Here is a 15,991-nt window from a genome sequence, read left to right on the forward strand (position 1 = left end):
CCGCCCTGAGGTGCTTCCCTTCCCGATCCAGGGCGGCCAGTGCAGATCTCAGAATGTGTCAAGCCGGTGACACTAGATCCATCACCTCAGGGTGGAATGAAGGAAGCACCTGGGTATCAGCTTACTAATTCGAGGGGCCGATGAATTATTCAGGCCACCATTAACTTGGAGGCCCTCTCAGACTCATCTCCCTTTCCCCTGCTCCAGACCCTCAGATCCTGGCCTGCCCCGAGTTCTGCAGACCCGTGGGGGCCCCCAGTGAGGGGATGCTGGCAGAGCTGGGGTCCTGTCTGGTGCTGGTGCTGGTGCTGCTGGGCCCAGGCCCCAGGGCCCACGCCATGAAAGGTAGGAGCTCCGGAGGACACAGGCAGGCTCTGCAATGGGGGGCGGGGGGGGTGCAGGTGGCTGCCAGGGTCTCAGGAGGTTTCCATGTGGGAGGCCAGAAAGCAGAAGGCCTTTTTTGGGGGGAGTTGGCTGAGTTGAGGGTGTATTTGCTTCTGAGATGGTGAAAGGCAGTATTTGCAGAGCACCTGCTCTGCGCTGGATGCTTTACGAATATGATTGCATTTAATCTTCAGGACAAACCTCAAGGTGGGTATGAGTCCTCCATTTTACAGATGAAGGAACTGAGGCAGAGAGAGGTTAAGTAACCTGTCCAAGGAGACATAGCTACCAAGGGCTAAGGGAATGGCTCAGAGGCAATAGAAGGTTTATTGCTGGAGGAAGACTTTATCCTCCTCCTGAGAGCCTGCTGTACTTCCCCACCACCAGCCAGGTGAAATCAAAGTTCTTCCTGATGGCATTCGGTGTCCCCCAGGTTTGGCCCCAGTTCTCTATATAATATCCAGCCTCGGTCCCCTGTGTCCCTTGGGCACCCCAAGCTCTGGCAGAGGATCATACCCCCTTCTGGAAATGCTTCACCCTCTGTCTGGAAGGTCCCTGTTCTGTTTTGCCTTCTGATAACATGTGGCTCATCTATCAAACTTGGGTCAAACACCACCTCCTCCAGGAAGCCTTCCACATCCTTCCATCAGCCTCAGAGGCTCCCTCCTGGGACCTCCCAGAACCCTGTGCCAGCACCCTGGCCCCAGGTCTCCTTGTGCTGCTCCAGCCCCATTGTGTTGTGTGCCTGTCTGGGAAACAGTATCACTTCCCTGAATTTCAAGGAGCGTGCATGTTGGGGGTGCTCAGCAAGCAGCCCTCAGTGCCTTGTTTTCCTGCAGGCTCAAGTGGGGCTCAAAGAAGGAAAGGGTTTGTGCCAGTCACCTCTTCGGTGGCAGAGGTGGGCTGGGTCCCCAGGCGTCTCACTCCTTCCTGTAGGGGGAGAAGCTAGCTGTTCCCATTTTCCAGCCTCCGGAGCTATAGCGGCCCCAGGGTGATCCTGGGGTTCAGGGCGTCTGGCTGAGTCCCGGAGGACAAGGCCTACGCTTGTGTTGGCACCTGGGAGCTCCTTGGCCACAGGAATTCTGCTCCAACACTCCCAGGGCTTTTCCTATCCCATGGGCAGGGCTGGGGGAAGGACAAGGACAGGCACCGGACAGAATATCCCTCTGTCCTTTTGCCATAAAGGCATGAATCAGACAGGGTTCCTGCCGGGCCTGATGCAGGGGCCAACAGGGAGCCGACGACCTGAGCTGGGTGTACATCTGAGGCCCTTGAAGGAGAAGCTCTGTCTCATCGGTGCTCACAGACACCCCATTTCACAGATGCGTGACTGAGGCTCAGGGAGGCGAGGTGACTGTGAGTCCGTGCCATTTCCTCCCTCCAAATTGTCCCCAACTAACAACCTTCTTGTCCCTCCTGGGCAAACTCAAACACCACCTTCCCTGTGAATCTTGTCCCCCCAGCCCTCAACAGTGCTGTCCCAGCAAGATTAGCCCTCCTCCGTCGGGCCCCCTATGGCATTGCTGACAGCCCTCCCTTTCCACAGTGCGCTCCCCGGGAGAACCCCATGCTGAGTCAGCCCAGGCCTGGTACAGGCTCTTTGGCCTTTTCAGTGAACAGAGCTAGGAAATTAATTTTTTTTTTTTTTTAGAAACAAAAATAAGTCTTAAATTCATACTGTCTTTAATTCAAATTGAGGATCACAAGCATTCTATTTAATTTTTTAATTTTATGGTTGTATTGCTCTCTTCTTACACGGAACCTCTTAGCTTCTATTGACATTAGCAGACGTGCTTTATTCCAATTTTTAAAATACTGTAAAATAGCAGTACTGACTGTTATTACAAACAGTAAGTCTCCTGAGTCAAGTTTCAGAGTTCTTTGTGCTTCGTTTTGTCCCGGGGATATATCCCTCTAGGAATGTACAGTCAAAAAAGTGTATTTCCAAGTCATTTGAAATCATTTCCCCCCATGATGAATGTGCCTCCAACTTGATATATGTATATGATATTTGTTTCAGTTTTGGATTTTTAGGGGTTACTTAAAATGGTTTTTTGCTAATTTAAAAATTATATTAAAGGTCATTCATGAGTGTCGCCTGGGTGGCTCAGTCGTTAAGCCTCTGCCTTTGGCTCAAGTCATGGTCCCAGGGTCCTGGGATTGAGCCCTGCATCGGGCTCCCTGCTCCGCGGGAAGCCTGCTTCTCCCTCTCCCACTCTCCCTGCTTGTGTTCCCTCTCTCGCTGTGTCTCTGTCAAATAAATAAATAAAATCTTTAAAAAAAAAAGTCATTCATGACTATAAAGTCAAAATTATAAAACAGGTCTCATTGAAAAAGGTCTAGCTTCATGCCTGTTTTCCTCCCCTCTGTTTTTTTTTTTAAAGATTATTTATTTATTTGAGACAGAGAGAATGAGAGAGAGAGAGAGAGCACATGAGAGGGGAGAGGGTCAGAGGCAGAAGCAGGCTCCCTGCTGAGCAGGGAGCCCGATGCGGGACTCGATCCCGGGACTCCAGGATCATGACCTGAGCCGAAGGCAGTCGCTTAACCAACTGAGCCACCCAGGCGCCCCATCCTCCCCTCTGTTTACTCCTTCCCCTGACAGACAATCATTTTTATTAGTTTCCTTCCATTGTTTTCTTTTTTTTAAATATCAGCAAATATGCACGTATAAGAATGTACTTGTGAGAGTACAATAGGCTGTGCGCATCCTCACTGAGGGTGGGGGTATTATCGTTTGTAATTTTTAAATTCCCTACGGTACACGCCTAGGATCTGGCATATAGTACTGTTTTATCTAAAATTATAGATCTGCCCCAACGTTTCTGTCTCCTCTCCCTGCTTTATTTTTCTCCATAACACTAATCACTCTTCAGTATGCTCTATATTTTACTCACCGTGTTTATCATCTGCATTCCCCATCAGAACCACCCAGGAGATTCCACGAAGGCAAGAATTTTTGTCTGTTCTGTTCCTGCTGAAACCCCAGCACCTAGAACATTGCCTAGCACTCAGATGGTATTTGTTGAATGAATAAAAGAGTGCTTGATAAGTATTTGAGGATTAAGCAGATGAATGAGCAAACATGTGCATCAGTGAATTGATTTAGGGTCATGGCCTCATGCTCCCTCACCCCATCCCGAAGACCCAGGTCTGTGGCCGGCTCTACCATCCAGGACCCCAGCACTGACCGAGCCATTCTTCCCTCTTGCCCCAGGTGTCAAATGTGGGGGTGTGCTCTCAGCACCTTCCGGAAACTTCTCCAGCCCCAACTTCCCCAGACTCTACCCCTACAACATAGAGTGCAGCTGGCTGATCGTGGTGGCCGAGGGCTCCTCGGTGCTGCTCACTTTCCACGCCTTCGACCTGGAGTATCACGACTCCTGCGGCTTCGACTACCTGGAGGTGTACAACGGGGCCTCGGGGGACAAGGGCAGCCTGCTGGGGAGGTTCTGCGGCCGGGTGCCCCCGCCGCCCTTCATCTCCTCCTGGCATGTCATGTCTGTCGTCTTCCACTCAGACAAGCACGTGGCCAGCCAAGGCTTTTCTGCTGGCTACCAGAAAGGCAAGGGGGGCCTGGCAGGGAGAGGGGGGCCCTGCGGGGGCTGGGGGGGAGGAGAGCTGTGGGCTGAAGCGAGGCTTGCCGGCAGCTCCGGAGCCTGGGTGGCCCTGCTGCCACAGCTCAGGGACAAGGACAGCTTCCAGCAGTGGTCATGGTGTTGTAGGTTCCCATCCTCAGGGCAACAGTCCTGGGATCCCTGGGAGGGTCTCATTGTACCCAGGAGCAAGGCCTCTTGTGCTCGCTATGGTCCTTCTTATCCCATACCATGGCATCAGGACGAAGGAGAGGACACCAGGTTGCCCCTGCTGCCCGTCCCTCTGCAGCACCCCATCACTTACAGGCGCAGGGACCCCTGGCACCCCACCCCAAGCCCTCTGGAGTAAAAGATGCACGAGGGCCATCTGTGTGGAGCCGGTGACACTCTCCCTCCCCAGGCCTTACCTAATGCCTCTTATGTTGTGGATCCCTAACCCTCCCTCCCTCTGCCTGGAAACCTGCCCCTTAGTCTAGTGAGGGGAGCAGAGGCTTTGCTCGTCTCAGCTTTCCTCTTGTCTCCAGGCCTCTCTGCAGACACTCAAACCTCATCCCTTCTCCCAAGGCCCAAACCCAACACCTTACTTGTGTCCGCTCAAGCCACAGACAACCACAGAGGCTCTTGGGGCGCAGGTTTCCCCATACAACAGTCGGAGGGCTCGGGTGGGACGCCCCTCCCTGAGCTGGCTTTCGAGGCACAGAACTGCGGAATGCCAAAACACAAGAATCACAGACTGATCTCGTCACAGTTTTGGAATTTTAGACTCTTAGGTTTTTAAAATGTTAGGATATCAAAGTCATAATTCCATAAGCAATGTCTTCCCACATTTTATTTTATTTTAAGATTTTATTTATTTATTTGAGAGAGAGAACACAAGCAGGGGGAGTGGGAGAGGGAGAAGCAGGCTTCCCCCTGAACGGGGAGCCCGTTGTGAGGCTCGATCCCAGGACTCTGGGATCATGACCTGAGCTGAAGGCAGACGCTTAACGACTGAGCCACCCAGGTGCCCCTTTTCCAGCATTTTTAAAAACAGGAGTACCGGGGCGCCTGGGTGGCTCAGTTGGTTAAGCGACTGCCTTCGGCTCAGGTCATGATCCTGGAGTCCCGGGATCGAGTCCCACATCGGGCTCCCTGCTCTGCGGGGAGCCTGCTTCTCCCTCTGCCTCTGTCTCTCTCTCTCTGTCTCTCATAAATAAATAAATAAAATCTTTAAAAAAAAAAAACAGGAGTACCATTATAGCAAATGGAAACTTAGGTTAATCCCTTATATATAAAAGAGATAAAGGCAGTACTTTCTTGGTATGCATTTACTGTATTTTTGAAGTTCATATTTTTAACATTTACTTATTCTAAGCCAATCACTGAAAACATGAGTCAATATGGATGGCCTCCAATGAGTGAAATTTTTACATATGACCTGTGACTGTGGATGCTGTTGTTCAGCGCGTTAAAGAGAGCTTGAATACAGCACAGGAGTGAAATTTGCCCCATGTGCAGGCCGATGGATGCCCCAGGGAGCTGCTGCAACGCTCCAGAGCACAATTCAAAGCTTCTGCTAAGTGTGTTCACGTGGCAAAGGATCTCACAGACTGTCAGAACCTGCCCTCTCATTTCACAAACAAAGTTAAGAGCAGAGAGGGAGTGTGCCTTCCCAAGGTTACACGGCTGAAAGCAGGAACACTGGGACAAGAAGTCTTAGCGCCCAGCCCAGAGCAGAGCTAGGTTCACAAAGCCAAGCCCTGGGGCGAGGTTCTTGGCGTCTTGGGAAACAGCAGCGTGCCCCACGCTGCTGGTGCCTCCACATGGGCAGGGCATTCATCATCAGCCACCTCCTGGCTGGATTGGCAGGGCTGGGTTCCAAAAGGGTTTCATCAGCACTGGAGATTCTGCATGAGCCTGCACCTGGTGGATCAGGCTGGGCAGGTCTTCTGACCTCTCGTATTCCCATGAGGCTCATGGAGGCTGGGTCACTTGCCCAGGGTCCCACCCCTCATAGAAGACAGAGCTGAGGACCGACACCTGTCTTCACACTTCAAGCCCATCTCCACTTCACCAGACCCTCTCTCCAAGCCTCAGTTTCCTCTGTCAGGGCGCTCTGGGAACATTGCTGAACTTGGGCACCTCAGCCTCTGTGCGCCACAGGCCTGGTAGGAAGGGACAGTGAGAATCACAAGGTCAAGTGCCCAGGCTCTGCAACGAGGCAATGCCTGCTCTCCCCATTACCAGCTGGGTGGCCTGCCATCAGGGCCCCACCCAGGTTCCCGGGGACTCATCACTTCAATGGCTCCTGCCAACCTCCATATCTCTATGTGAAGCCTTCTTCCGGAGTCTCGGCAGGTCGCCTCTGTCCCCACAGCCCTCGGCCTGGACTCTCGGGAGTTGGTGTATGAACGCCCCAGCTCCCTTTCTCTCGGGCGACATAACTCTGAGGTGTGTGCCTGACGCCATTCCCCAGGATTCCCCAACAGGGCTGGGCAGCTGGCTTGACATGCCCTCTCTTGGCCCTTATAGCTCCCAAATAAACTCCTTGTGCTCACACCCTTGTCTCAGGGTCTATCTGGGTGAACCTAGACTCCCCCAGGTAAGTCACTTACCTTCTCCGTGCCTCCATTTTCGCGACCATAGAATGGGGAGAACCACTATGCATTCCCCTAGGGCGATGGTGATGGTGTCGGGGCCACGTGCCAGGTCTGTGCCTGCCACGCAGCAAGCGCTCGGTGGATGGTGGCGAGGTTGCCATGAGATAGATACCCGGGGGGGTGGCACGTTGAGGGGCGTCCTGTTCCCAAGGGAGGGGGTTGGGGGGCCACGGGGAGGAAGAAAAGTCAGCTCAGGAGGGCTTCCTTGCAGATGTGTGTGGTGGTGTCCTAACGGGCCTTTCAGGGGTCCTTACCAGCCCTGACTACCCGGACAACTACCCCAACAACGTGGAGTGCCACTGGGTGATCCACGCCTCCGGCCCCGCCACCGTCAAGCTGGTGTTCGTGGACTTCCAGGTGGAGGGCAGTGAGGAGTGCACCTATGACTACGTGGCCGTGCTTGGGGGGCCTGGCCCCACCCACGGGCATCGCTACTGTGGCGGCACCCGGCCCCCCACTCTTGTGTCCCTGGGCCGCGAGCTGCAGGTGGTCTTCAAGTCTGACTTTAACATTGGAGGCCGGGGCTTCAAGGCCTACTACTTCTCAGGTAGAAGGGGCTGGGGCTATACCTCGAGTCCCCTGTGCATGCTGTGCGTGTCCCTGCCTGGCCAGTGCCAAGGCGTCAGCATGTCACCTCCTCTGTGAAGTCTTCCTGATTGACTCAGAATTCGTCCTTTCTTTCAACTCCTTCTGGAGGTTTTTTTTGCAGCAATGATCTAACACTTATCATTATGGATGCGGTCGGCACGTTGATTTCCCCTGATTGTGAGTTCCTATGGGTTTGTCTCTGTACCGGCCACATAGAAGGGATTCAATCAATGTGTGTACAAATGAATGAATGAACCCTTGATAGTAAAATGAACTAGAGAGTGGAGGAGATGGAGAAGGAAATAGACAATGACAACCCACTGTGATCTTTGTTAACAATAAGAATCATGGATGACTTCCTGGAGGAGGAGAGAATTGAGTAGTGCTTTGAAGGAGTTAGCCAGAGGCAGAAGGAAGGGAAGGGTATTCCAGGCAGAGAGATCAGCATGCGCGAAGGCAGGGAGGACAGAGAGGGCTTAGTGTGCTCGTATGCTGGGAGGTGTTTGGGGAGGCTGGAAGGTAGGGCTGGATGAGGGGCAGTGACAAAACAAGCAAGGTCATGTCATGAGCCATCTTGTCTGTCAGGTCCAAGTTTGGACTCAACTCTGAGGACAAGTATTAGGTCTGGTTATTGAAGTCCTAACCAGACCAGCACTCGTGAAGTGGACTGCCAATTGGAATGAGAGTCCTAGCCTTCAGCTAGTTCCCGTTTAAAGCAGGCTTTGGGATCCATTGTCTGGTTTGCCCACCACGGTGCCCACCAGGTGGTGGTCCAGGGTGGTTTTAGGACCTTTATGGTGCCCACTGCCCAAGCTGTACTGCAGAGGGTGACAGTCTCCACCCTTCTCATTATTGTCCCTTCTGTCCCACTCTCCCCAACCCAGGAGAATGCCAGGAGGTATACACGGCCGTGCGGGGCAACTTCTCCAGTCCCCAGTACCCCAGCGCCTACCCTAACAACATTCACTGCCACTGGACCATCCGCCTGCCTCCAGGCTACCGGGTCAAGGTGTTCTTCCTGGACCTGGACCTAGAGGGTCCCAATAGCCTGACCAGGACCTGTGACTTCGACCATCTGGCAGCCTTTGATGGGGCCAGCGAGGAGGCCTCCCTGCTGGGGAATTGGTGTGGCCACCACCTGCCAGCACCGGTCACCTCGAGCCGCAACCAGCTTCTGCTCCTACTGCACACAGACCGCAGCACCACCCGGAGGGGCTTCTCCGTGGCCTACATTGGAGGTCAGCTGGGGTGGAGGGTGTGGGCGTGCTGATGGTGGGGGGTGTGGGCAAGGCTGGGGTCCTTTGCAGCTTCCTCCCTCCATCCCACCGCGGGTCTCCTCCAACCTTTTCTCGGGTGGCTACAACACTGCTGACTGCTGCCCTGGGACCCCAGGGACCGCACCGATGTGGCCCTTGCTTATTTCCACCCCGCAGAGTCCTGCCTTCCCAGCTTCCAACTCCACGTGCCCTAATTCCCCCCATCTCTCTCCTTCCCCCTTGGGCCCCTGGCCTCTCTCCTGCTGTGGTTTATCCTGTGTATCCAGGGATAGTACGCAAAATATGGCCATGTTACTTGTGATAAACAATTGGTATAACCATGGAGATGTCGACAAGCTTTGCTTATATCGGTCATAAATCCTGACTGACAGTGGCTTGAACAAGTGGCTTTTGTTTTCCTCACATAACAAGAAGTCTGGAGCTAGGGAGCTGCTTTGTTGGTTCAGGGACTTAACACTGTCTCAGCTGGTATCTCTGGGATTCTCTTGGCCTCATGACTGCAAAATGGCTGCTGCAACTTCGGACATCATGTCCACGTTCGAGGCTGGAAGAGGGTAGGGGAGATGCCAGCTACAAATGTCCCATTACCAGGAAAACAAAAGCATTTTCAGAAGCTCTTGAAAGACTTCTTGGTCTCAAGAGTTTGAACTTGGTCAGGTGGCCATGCCCAGTGGCAGAGGCGGCTGAGAATGCTGGCACTGGGCTTTTCCAGCTTCCATAGTGCCCGTTAGATTTGCCAGCCAGCAGCCTCCACCATCTCTCCCCTCTTCCTGTCACCCTTCCCTGGCCCGTGGGCCCAGAAAAGCCTGGCTCTGGACCCATTTTCCCTCTACCTGAGCAGGCGAAAGCTTCTTGTTGTGCAGGTGTGGAAAGGGAGGGGCAGAGAGCAGAAACGCTTCACCGCGGTCACGTGGGCAACGGGGGCACGGCCAAGACTAGGACCCCTGCCTGCCTTCTTTGTGGCCCAGTAGGGTCCCGGCGGAGGGAGCCAGGGCTGAGTTCCGACAGACCAGGGCCACATCCAAATGCTCCCATTTACCGACCATCCAGTGGCCTCATCCATGCAAGGGGTTGATGAATGTCCTCTGCAGGCGGCCATTCAGATGAAAAGAGAGAACAGGGGACATCCTTGCTGAGGGTGGATGTCTGTCCCTCACATGTCTCGGGCCTGGTCTGCAATCAAGCATCTTCCCTCCATCCTTACCCCCTACACAAGTGGTGATGGGGAAGGACACGGTTGCACCACAGCGAGCTAGTGGCAGTGAAGTGGCCTGGGCAGACCCACCCTCCAGGGCCTCAGTTGGCTTCCTCCATAACCTGGGGGAGGAGAGCTGTCCCTTGTGAGAGTGACCCCTCCTAGGGTTTCACTCCGGAGAGCCAGGGGCCACAGGCTCTGCCTCAGCTAGCTACAGGTGGTTTTTTCTCTGCAGGTCTGTTATTCCACCTGTAAAATGAGGACACTGGCTGAAGGATCTTTAAGGTCCTCTTTGGTTTGATCGTCTTATTTCTAGGCATGGGTCCTCTCCCAGCAATGTGGGATCTTGGACAAGCCCCTTCTCCTTCTGGTGCCTACAGAGCCTGAGGGTGGGGCAGCTCTAAACCCAGCTCTGTTCCAGGGGCAGGAGCCCCCGCTCCCACCCACCCCGCCCCCCTCCCCAGATCCCTGTGGGAGCCCAGGGCCAGACAGGGGCACTCGTGCTAGACGAGGCTCCAGATGTGGCCCAGGCTGCAGGCGGCCTCCCGGCTAGAGGACAACCTCAGCATCAATCAGGGGTGACACACAGTTCAGTGCCACCGAGATCATCGTGGGAGATGGCGGGCCCATAAATCCCCGACTGCCCAGACACCAGAGGCTGAAATATGTCTGAGGCATTTCCCGGAGAGGGGCTGAGAGTTCCAGGCCTCTGCCTGCCATCTCTTCTCTTTCCCACCCACCAGCCGCCCTCTCCTCCCCCTCCATTGCCCCCACACCAGCCAGCACTGCCCTGCACACGAACACAGGCTCTGCTATACCCAGACACAGAGAGTCCCACCATCTCGGCCTGGAGGGCTGTGGGGGCCCACCAAATAGGGTGGGGGGGATCACCTACAGACTCAATAATGGCTGAAATCCCAACTCAACCACTGCAAACAACTTTACCTCTCAGAGCTTCAGTTTCCAAAACTGTAGAATGGGTTTAGTTGTGTCCACCTCATGGGGTCACCGTGGGGAGCGAGTGAGGCTTTCTTCTCCGCAGTTCTGCCCCCCACCCCCACACACATACTCTGCCTTTCCCTGTCTTGCTTCTCCGCTTGATTTTCCTTCAGCCCACTCCAACACATCTTTCATTTTACCTATCTATTGCCCCCTTGCCCAACTAGAATGTAAGGTCCAAGAAGGCAGGAAGTTTGGGGTGTTGGGTTGGTTTTTTTTTCCATTTCTTTTTCTGTGGTGCCAGAATAGTGTCCTGCACATAGTAGGCCAACAAGAAATATTTGTTAAATGGTTGAACGAACTACCTGGCACATGGTAAAGAGATCAGCAGGTAGTACCTCTTCTTATGATTAAGAATATTCGTTCATTCATTCATACATTCACTGACTCATTCATTCATTCATTCATTCACTGACTCACTCATTCATTCATTCAGAATCCAGAATTCACAGCACCTGCCAAGCTCTGAGCCAGGCTGCAAGGACATGAGAAGGCCGGGTACCTGCCCTCGGGAACTCATAGTCTGATGGAGTTAAACGGAGTAACACACGTGAAACATCCCCGTTAGGCTGCACACATCACCCTTTGCGTGGGGTGTCGGGGTGGTGGGGGCAGACTTCCTGCCCCTAAGGCCTCCAGCCGCTCCCTCCCTCCGTCCCCAGTCGTGCCCATGAACGTGAGCTGCTCCCGCACGGACTTCCAGATCCTGATTGCCGCACAGACTCTGGCACCGCTGGAGCGGACCAAGGTCTACCTGGGCAGCCGCAGCTGCGCCGCGCAGGAAGCCGGTGGCACCTTCCGGATCCAGGCCCGCTTTGACACCTGCGGCACCGAGTCTCAGGTAGGGGCTGGGCGGGGGGGAGGGGGGCGCAGGTGTGAGGGAGGGCGTCTGACCCCTGCTGAAAGGCGCCTGCCATTCCTGAGAATTCAGCTTCTCCTCCTGGCTCAGTGACCCCACAAGCCTGGTTGCAGAACTCAACAAACTTGCTCAGTGTAGACGTGACGAAGATCTCAAACGGGAGACAGAGAAGGGGCCCCCACTGAGTAACCCAGCGACAACCCTATGGAAGGCTCCTCCTGCAAGGCCCTGACCCTGACCATCCTTGGAGGCCTTCCTGCTCTTCCTTCCCTTCTCCCGGGAACTCCCCACCCCCCCAGGCCTCACCCCTTTCACACCCGGCTGCCTCCAGCCACCCCTTCCCCAACCTGTGATCCAAATGGTCCCTGTGCTCCACAGAACAAAAGGGCCTTTCAAGTAACAGGATCCACTTCCCCCCAAAGGCAGTGAGGCTTACAAATGAATTCAGGTTTGGGGCCCTCGGAGTCGCTGGGCAGTGGCCCAAGCACCTCAGATGTCTGCATTCTTAGGGGCAGGTTAAAGGGGAAAGGAGAGATCCCCCCCTTCCAGGGAGAGCTCACCCCCACCCCCAAGGCTTGGCGTCCAGGGATGTGTCAGACTGGCTTGGCAGAAATCACCACTTTCCAGCAAGCCATACCACCCTGCCCCCCACATTAGCCAAATGTCCACCTGGGGCCCCTCCAGCCCACCCCTCCTCTTCCCCAGCCTCTGGCAACCTCTGTCCTTTTGACTTGAGGAGAGAAGTGGGGGCAGTCTTGGCTGCCAAGATGATCTGCCCTCACCCTGACTCCATGCCCTAAGTCCCTCAGGGATTTTCTGTGGACACTCCACAGAGTCATGAAATGACGGACAGAGCATCCCAGAGGCAGGGAACCAGGAAACGGAGAACGAGGTATCACGGACACTCAGAGGCTAATACCATGGAAACATAAAAGCTGAGAAACTTAGACTCCTAGATTCCTAGTGTCACCGTTATACACGTCCTAGATGCTCGAGGACCAGTCTCTGCACTGAACTGCTCTCAAAGATGCACAGCTCGAACAGCCCAAGGCAATGGCCACCTTTCTGTGCATCTCTTAAAAAACAATGGAGACTTGATTTCATAACCATAACAGCACATCTTGTGTGGCTGGCTTTTCCCCTTCAAGTCTCTCACTCATCAACAACCCCTAAAAACTTCCACTTCCTGTGATTTTTTTCCTCCCTTCTTTATCATGTGGACGGACTTTACTGGGTCCCCTTCTACTCACAGGCCCCATCTTTCTTTGCCCAGGGTCTCAATTCTGTATCACAAAAATCCAGGACGCCGGTCTTCCTCAGAGGGTTTGGGGGCAGACGGGTTGAGGGCACAAATGCAGAAGCCTCCTTTGGGGACATGGAATCAGAGCCTTTTGGAAGCCCCTTTGAAACTCCCTTTCACACCCTTCCCCAGAGGGGTGGCCCAGTGTCCAGGGACGGCAGCTTCCTACCATTCCTGTCTGCCCGCTCTGTCACTTGTGTGTCGTGTGACTTCAGACAAGGGATTTAACTTTTGGGCCTCAGTTTCCTCATCTGTGAAATGGGGATATTAATGGTACCAATAAAAGAGGATCATAGTGAGAACGAAATGAGACAACGCACTTAAAACAGAGCCTGGAACATGGCAGATGGGCCTGCTCTTGCTGTTATTGTCCTTCATAGACCCCGCCTCCTTGAAGCCAGAGCAAACACGGACCCATCAGACATCCCCGTAGTGTCCCTTTTACAGGTGGAGACCCTGAGGTTCCAAGTGGGAAGGGAGTCGGTGGTCAAGCTGGCACTAGAACCCAGGCTCCTGGCGTTCTGCCCCCTTGGCACAGAGTCCCTACATACCTAGGGGCACAGGGTCAGCCCCGACCCCTTCAGGTGTGAGTGAGTGCCCCGTGACCCCCACAGCGGAGGAACAACACCTCAGTGATCGTCAGCGTGCTGTACATCGACTTCTCGGCTGGCGGGCAGGAGGACGTCCATGAGTATGAGGTCCGCTGTGAGCCACGGCGCAAGGAGGCTTCTGTCCACCTGCTGTCTGGCTCCGACTGGCTTGGGCCCTATGCCGCCACAGCTGAGCATCTTCAGGAAGCACCACCCAGGGATGAGGTGGAGGCCCTGGAGGGCCCTGTGGCCATGGTGCCTCAGGACACCAGTGACATTGTCTTCCTGGGCCTTTGCATCCTGGCCGGAGTCCTCATGGTCGTTGCCATCGTGGTCCTGATGCTGCTGTGAGGGGGGCAGGGACCTGGGTGCGGGCTTCCCTGGGAGGCAGCTTGGGGTCCCCACAACAGGGGCAGGGCCGGGTGTTGTCGACTCGTTGGTGGCCATGGGCAAGTCATTGTCCCTCTCTGAGTCTCACTTTCCTAGGGAGGATCCGTGTGCCCTCCTTACCTCACAGGGTTGGCTTGAGGCTCAGAGAAGAGCCTGAATGCCTAAGAACTTTGTCAACTCTGGCATGTCCCGTGTGTGTGCAATTGTTACTAATTTCAAAGATAGTCTGCTATCGAAAAGAAGTCTCCCGTGTGTGTTACTTGTCAATGTGGATAGCTGTGGTCCCTGGTGACAGAGGGTAAAACTGAAGTTCCCTAAACGCACAAGGGCTTCACCGACTTGGGATAAAAACAAGGGCCTCTCTTATTTTTCCAACTAACCGCTTATCACAAGCCTTCATCGGCAGGAAGCTCAGTAACCATCCAGGGGCCTCCACTCTCCAGAGCCGACTCAGGAACCCTGAGGACTTTGTCCACAGCGGGCCCGTCCTGCCTGCAAACTCCAGGAACAGAGAGCAAGGGCGCTGGCACCCCACCTGGTGCCGTCATCCCAGCCTCCGCCAGGCGGTGTCGCTGTTCGCGGCTGGTTGTGCGCATCCCGGCGGCTCGGGTCTGAGGAGGGGCCGGGCTCCTGCAGGGTCAGGTCTGGGCGAAACACGGGCAGGCCCACACTGTGCTGGGCAGGGAGGCTGCAAGCTGAGGACTGGTGCCTCCTTCTCCGTGGTGTTTTTCCTTACCTAGACGGGGAGCCTTGACTGAAAAGCTGATCGAAGTCCCGCATGTCTTTGTCCGCACCCCTGATGTCACCCTTCAGATGAGTTCTCTTTGGAGCCTGGGGGCCTTCTCCTGCCATTGGACCTCACTCAGAGCTACTCCAGCACCCCCTGTTTCTCTAAGTTTACACCATGGGGAGCGGGGGTTGGCTTTCCAGTGCTTTCTTGTGAGAAGTGCTCTGGCATCCTCCTAAAGATTGGTCCAGCCCTCCCCAGAGCTCTACAGATCAAGAAGTGGAGCAAACTTGTTCATGAAAAATAAACAACAACAACAACAAAATGCAGTTACAATAACACCACTTTCCCCTGCCCACCTGTATATTTGCTCATGAATCCCTCACAATCAAAAGAAATCTCCACATGGACCATGCCGACCACTGTATCACTTAAACAAATGGTAGCCCGATTACAGTTCCTTCAACCACCCAACCAACAGCCACTTGTTTCCAGCTTTGTCCCCACTGTTGTGACAGGCTCCAAGCACACAGCAGCGAAGAAGTCAAATGAGATTCCTACCTTCAGGATGCTTGCTTACGTCCGGTGTAGCAGTGTTAGGGGATGGCAGACAGTTGGTAACTTGCAGAGAAGACAAGAGAGGAAAACGCCAACAAAGTAAAAAACGAATTAAGCAAGGGAAAAAGAGTTACCTGGACATTAAGAGAACTGAGCTCAAGTCCAAGTTCTTCTTATTAATTGTGTGAACCTGGGCAAGTCACTTTGATTGTATGAGCCTCGATATCTCCATCTGCAAAATGGGACCACTGTTTGTAGCGTGCTGTGAGAACGTAGCAACACGACGGACTAGGGAAGTCTGGCAGGGTGATGTGCCAGTAAGGGGATCATGACTGACACCCTGGCCTGTTTGGAGCAGAGGCCCCTTCCTCTTTTTCTCCCAGCTACCTTCTTCCTCTCAGACTCCTCCAGCCACTGAGCTAACTTTGCTAGCCTACCAACCACCTGGGTCTCAGTTTCTCTGGACAGGACTTGTCACGTACCAGATCCTCTTTGAGGGCATCCCACGGGGTCTACCTTCCTGCCTGCAAATTGGGGGTGATGGTAATAACACCTGCCTCGTCAGTTCTGTGGGGGGACTGCATGAGATCCTGCATGACAGTGCCCGGCTCCTGAGAAGGATTCAACATACCTCAGTGACTACCATTGACCACTGAGGAGTTCATGCAAAAGTTCTGGCCTAGAAACCCAAGTTCTCAGCCCAGCTAACTTGCTGTGTGACCTTAGGGAGACCACTCCCTTCTCTGGCCTCATTTTCCTTCTTTCTTTTTTTTTTTTTTTTTAAGATTTTATTTATTTATTTGACAGAGAGCGAGAGAGGGAACACAAGCAGGGGGAGTGGGAGAGGGAGAAGCAGGCTTCCCATTGAGCAGGGAGCCTGATGCGGGAC

General features: G+C 54.1%; 1 protein-coding gene across 1 annotated transcript; it reads left to right on the forward strand.

Moving 5' to 3' along the window:
- Positions 1-266: 266 nt before the first annotated feature.
- Positions 267-13,863, forward strand: CDCP2 (CUB domain containing protein 2). Its single transcript, XM_035020159.1, has 6 exons — positions 267-345; positions 3,602-3,949; positions 6,831-7,166; positions 8,092-8,445; positions 11,341-11,519; positions 13,452-13,863. Exons 1-6 carry the CDS (start codon positions 267-269, stop codon positions 13,776-13,778), a joined length of 1,623 nt encoding a protein of 540 aa, XP_034876050.1. The 3' UTR covers positions 13,779-13,863.
- Positions 13,864-15,991: the final 2,128 nt, after the last annotated feature.

This window comes from Mirounga leonina, unplaced genomic scaffold (genome assembly GCF_011800145.1).
Source record: "Mirounga leonina isolate KUSES-001 unplaced genomic scaffold, KU_Mleo_1.0 Mir_173, whole genome shotgun sequence".
NCBI lineage: Eukaryota > Metazoa > Chordata > Mammalia > Carnivora > Phocidae > Mirounga > Mirounga leonina.

What these genes read in the sequence shown, in the direction of transcription:
- CDCP2 (XM_035020159.1), top strand. Translation starts at nt 267, where the DNA reads ATGCTGGCAGAGCTGGGGTCCTGTCTGGTGCTGGTGCTGGTGCTGCTG. An exon ending in CAGGGCCCACGCCATGAAAG is followed by an intron (nt 346 to 3,601) that starts GTAGGAGCTCCG and finishes CTCTTGCCCCAG; the next exon opens with GTGTCAAATGTGGGGGTGTG. An exon ending in CCTGCGGCACCGAGTCTCAG is followed by an intron (nt 11,520 to 13,451) that starts GTAGGGGCTGGG and finishes TGACCCCCACAG; the next exon opens with CGGAGGAACAACACCTCAGT.